Source organism: Teleopsis dalmanni, chromosome 1 (assembly GCF_002237135.1).
Source record: "Teleopsis dalmanni isolate 2A chromosome 1, ASM223713v2, whole genome shotgun sequence".
Taxonomy (NCBI): Eukaryota; Metazoa; Arthropoda; class Insecta; order Diptera; family Diopsidae; genus Teleopsis; species Teleopsis dalmanni.
The window spans coordinates 173,669,144-173,673,416 of record NC_051846.1 but is presented as its reverse complement, the minus strand read 5'-3'; the positions used below and the strand labels follow the sequence as shown (position 1 = coordinate 173,673,416).

Genomic DNA, 4,273 nt, shown 5'->3' with positions numbered 1-4,273 from the left:
TATTAATTTTAATTTTCAATCTATGTTAATTATGGCATATTGCCTTGAAAATCAATTACAGAATCAAAGGAAAGGGAATTATTTTTGTAAAGTAAATACTTTTGCAGAGATTTTGAATACCCCTATAATTATCTTTACTTTCCTCTAGCAATATGTTACGAAATTAAACTAGTTGGCAACACAAATCAATGTTTTTTTAATCAAATTTATCTGGCAACGCCATCTAAACTATTTTAAGGTTTGAAACAACGAGTCATTAGTACAGAAAACTTTATAAAGTGAGCAACGTAATACTTATATTAAATATTATCATGACTGAGGAATATGAACCCGAAGCTGTTTTTCCAGATGATCAATATGCAGGATGTGTTTTTGTATGTAAAGATCCGCTACCAGAGGATGACAACAAGGTAATCAGAGAATATTTTATGGATAAATATTATCGTAGATGGTTGCGAATGACGTGCATTCATAAGAAAGAGCGTCTGATGGAACATAAATGGATTAATTACATTACAAAAGAATCTGCCGCACATATGTTTGTAAGATTGGATACTGGAGAACTTGTAAGTCCATGGTAAGTGTAAAAAATTTGAATTTAGAAAAAACAAAATCTAAAACATATTGTTAGCAGTTTTAGAGTTTGTCAGTAAGTTGACAAGAAAATAATTTATTCGCATTTAAGTTTTATTAAGAATTATATATAATTAGCATTTGGATTTCATTTACTACGTGTTTTTAGTTTTATTTTACATATTACTAAAATTGTGTAAATATATTTTGCTCTGAAGGTTCTATTTGTGTTTTTTTGAACACGTTATCAAGTTATGGTCACGTTTATTAAGAATTGTCTATTAAGAATTGTTCTATTGTTCTGTTATATCGATATACGCCGAGGCATCATAAGCCATCAATATTTCTACAACGTTTTCGGTACAATGATTGGATATAGTAAGTCGAACAAAAAGTGTTCTAGTTTTGTTGATTTTTTGTCAAAACTTTCTTTTCATCTCTCTTATCAAAAGCAAATTCTATTTGTCCTACTAATATAATTCTTTTTGGTTCTGTCTTGAATTTTTAAGTTGTATGCTATTATTTTTTAACATATTAGACTCATCTTGAAGTTTTCATGGCTGATTTGTAGGTTGCAAAGGGTGTTTTCAATAGAAGGGTTTCTATTATTCGAAGTTTTAAAACCACATTCCTCGCAGGACAGTCGTTGGATATTGTTATAATACTCTTCGGTTCTTTCAATTAGCCTTTTGTTTTTATTGATGAGAAATACAGCATATGGGCAATAATTACATCTCTAAAAGCCTATTTGTTCCGAAAATTAAGTTTGGCTATTCAGAGAGTAAATGTCTTGTTTCTTTTTCTTCTAATTTTACGATTTCTACAATGATTACAATAAGGAGTGCATAACGTTTTTGAGTAGATTGTTATACACCTATGGCTCTTGAAATAACTGCAATGATAATATTGTGTTGGTTCCTTTCAACGACATTGCAGTATGTATTATCGTTTGGATAAAAATATCTAAAATCGTCCGTAGTATTACTTATATTGTAACCGACACCCACAAGTTCTTATAATGCCCTTGCTTATATAGTATATAGTATACGTCACGTTATTTCAAATACCACATATACCAAGAAAAGTTTCTTAAGCGCGACTACACATCAAGAATTTTTATCGTGTTATTTTGTAGTATATTTGTTGTTTTTTTCTAGGGCGTGTTTAAGAAATTGTCGACTAGTTTGATGTGTAATAGCAAGCGACGACAACGATTTTTGATAACAATTGTTGATGTGTAATGAACGCTTTAGGGATATAATTGTCGCCTATAACACAGCTTTCCTTGTCTTAGGTAAGGGTTAACTCGAAAACCATGCTATTTTATACTTAGTTCTTTCATCCCTGTTTCTCGGAAAGAGTGTTTAACCTTTTCAATCGTAAATTACGGTCAAATACAACTGTTGATTGTATATATTTTTATATCTTTTGTATTATATATTTTTTTATATTTTATATTATATAAAATCCCAGTAAATTTCGAATTGCTTCAGTTGTTCATCTGCATAATTTGTTGGTGTGTTTATAATATCTGTATATATTTTTTGATGTTAATTATTATACTTATAGGCTAACTGATAATTGAAGTTTATTTTATATATCTGTATTATTTTCTTGGTGAGGGCAAATGCTTAGTTCTCAATCTTTATCTTTGCTGTTCTCCTTATTAACTCAGACAATTTTGTCTGCTGGCTTATTTTACTTCTTGTTTAACGCTGTTTTGTATCTTGAATTACTCTCGGACATTCATTTTTAAAGCGCAGTACCTGTAGTCGGTAGGTTAAAAGCCAATAACGGATATATAAATCTTTCGTCCTGCAGGTATAAATTTATTTCAAATTTTTTTTTTGTGACTGTTTTAGGTAAATAATAACTATTCAACTCATGAGTTCTTAAATTCTGAGCCTCAATTTAGAATGTTATTTTTATATTTCCGATGCTTTTATATAAAAATATAATAATTAATTATAAAAAATTAATTATTGCAGTATAAACCTATTATTTGTAAAAAAAAATATTTGTTTTATTAAAGTAGAGACCATAAACTTATTTTAATAGCAAATCTTAAATGTAAATAAATTCCCCTAAACAAAATATTAAAATTTTATTCTGTATTCAATCTTAATATTAATTTGCAAAAATCAATAAATTTGATATTTTAAAACCTTTATGCCCCAAAAGTTGTAAGTCGTTAACCTACTTTAATATTGTAGTTTAAATATTTGGAAGTATCATTAACTTGATGAAATAAAAGCTACTGAATTAAGCTTATTACGAAGGCAAAATACCTCCTAATCCTTTGGCAAACTAAATAAAACAGTATAATTTGAGGGCATTTTATTTAGCTTTGAAGAAAGTAATTTGATCAAATCCGAAGTAAGGTTCATTAACCAAAAGATTTTCTATCAGCAGACATAAAATGATTAGAAAATATTTTAATAATAAATCCGTAACGTGAAACTTTATTTAAGTTTAAAATTAGGAAAGTTGAATTTGAATAAAATTATTTAAATTATAGACTTAAATTTTTCCAAATATTAATATTATATAAAAGAAGGTACAGTTATACATATATAATATTATATTAATTTTAATTATTAATTTAGTTTAAGTGTTAAGAGTGACAACCACAAAACGTTATGTTAACATATCTTCTTCTTCTTAGTTGGCCATTACAGACGTGTGTCGTCCTTGGCCGCGTCGAGTAGCCTCCGCCAGTCAGCCCGATTAGTTGCCTTCTGACGCCAGTTGGTAGTACCGAGCGCCCCCAAATCGTTGGTCACCTGGTCCTTCCACCGTAGATGCGGACGTCCTCTACCGCGTTTTCCACCTGCGGGTATCGAATCAAATACCTTTCTAGCCGGAGCACTTTCTTCCATTCGAACGACATGACCAAGCCAGCGTAGCCGCTGAATTTTTATGCGCTTAACTATGTCAATGTCGCGGTATAGCTCATACAGCTCATCGTTCCATCTAATTCGATACTCGTCGCCAACGCGTAAGGGACCATAGATCTTCCGAAGAATTTTTCTCTCGAATGCACCTAACGCCTTCTCATCACTGTTGGTAATTGTCCAAGCTTCTGCACCATACAGCAAGACAGCCATGATAAGGGATTTGTAGAGCGTGATTTTTGTTTGTCGAGAGAGGGCTTTATTTCTCAATTGCTTACTTAGCCCGAAGTAACATTTGTTGGCAAGAGTAATTCTTCGTTGAATCTCTAGGCTGACGTCATTTTTGGTGTTTAAGCTGGTTCCTAAACAAAGTCTTTCACAACTTCGAACTTATAATTGTCAACAGTGACGTAGGTCCCAAGACGCTCCGGAGATTTGTTTGTTGACAGAAAGTACTTTGTTTTATCCTCATTTACCACAATACCCATTTGCTTTGCTTGTTTTTCTAAGTTGGAAAATGCCGCACTGACGACGCGTGTGTTCAGACCAATGATATCAATATCGTCGGCATACGCAAGCAGCATTACACTTTTGTAGAATATTGTGCCAGTACGGTTTAAATCTACTGCTCGAATTATCGTTTCCAACATTAGGTTAAAGTAGTCACACGACACGGAGTCACCCTGTCTGAAACCTCGTTTGGTATCAAACGGCTCAGAGAGGTTCTTTCCAATTCTAACGGAGCTGGTGGTGTTGCTCAACGTCATTTTACATAGCCGTATAAGTTTTGCTGGGATACCAAATTC

The 4,273-nt window shown here is 31.9% G+C and overlaps 1 protein-coding gene across 1 annotated transcript in view; it reads left to right on the top strand.

Moving 5' to 3' along the window:
- Positions 1 to 311: 311 nt before the first annotated feature.
- The window catches only part of LOC119666743 (carboxypeptidase D-like), a 20,610-nt gene continuing 16,648 nt past the window's right edge, over positions 312 to 4,273 (top strand). The window contains exon 1 of the mRNA XM_038076026.1: positions 312 to 566. Coding sequence (XP_037931954.1) covers positions 312 to 566 — 255 coding nt within the window. The remainder of the gene's footprint in view (positions 567 to 4,273) is intronic.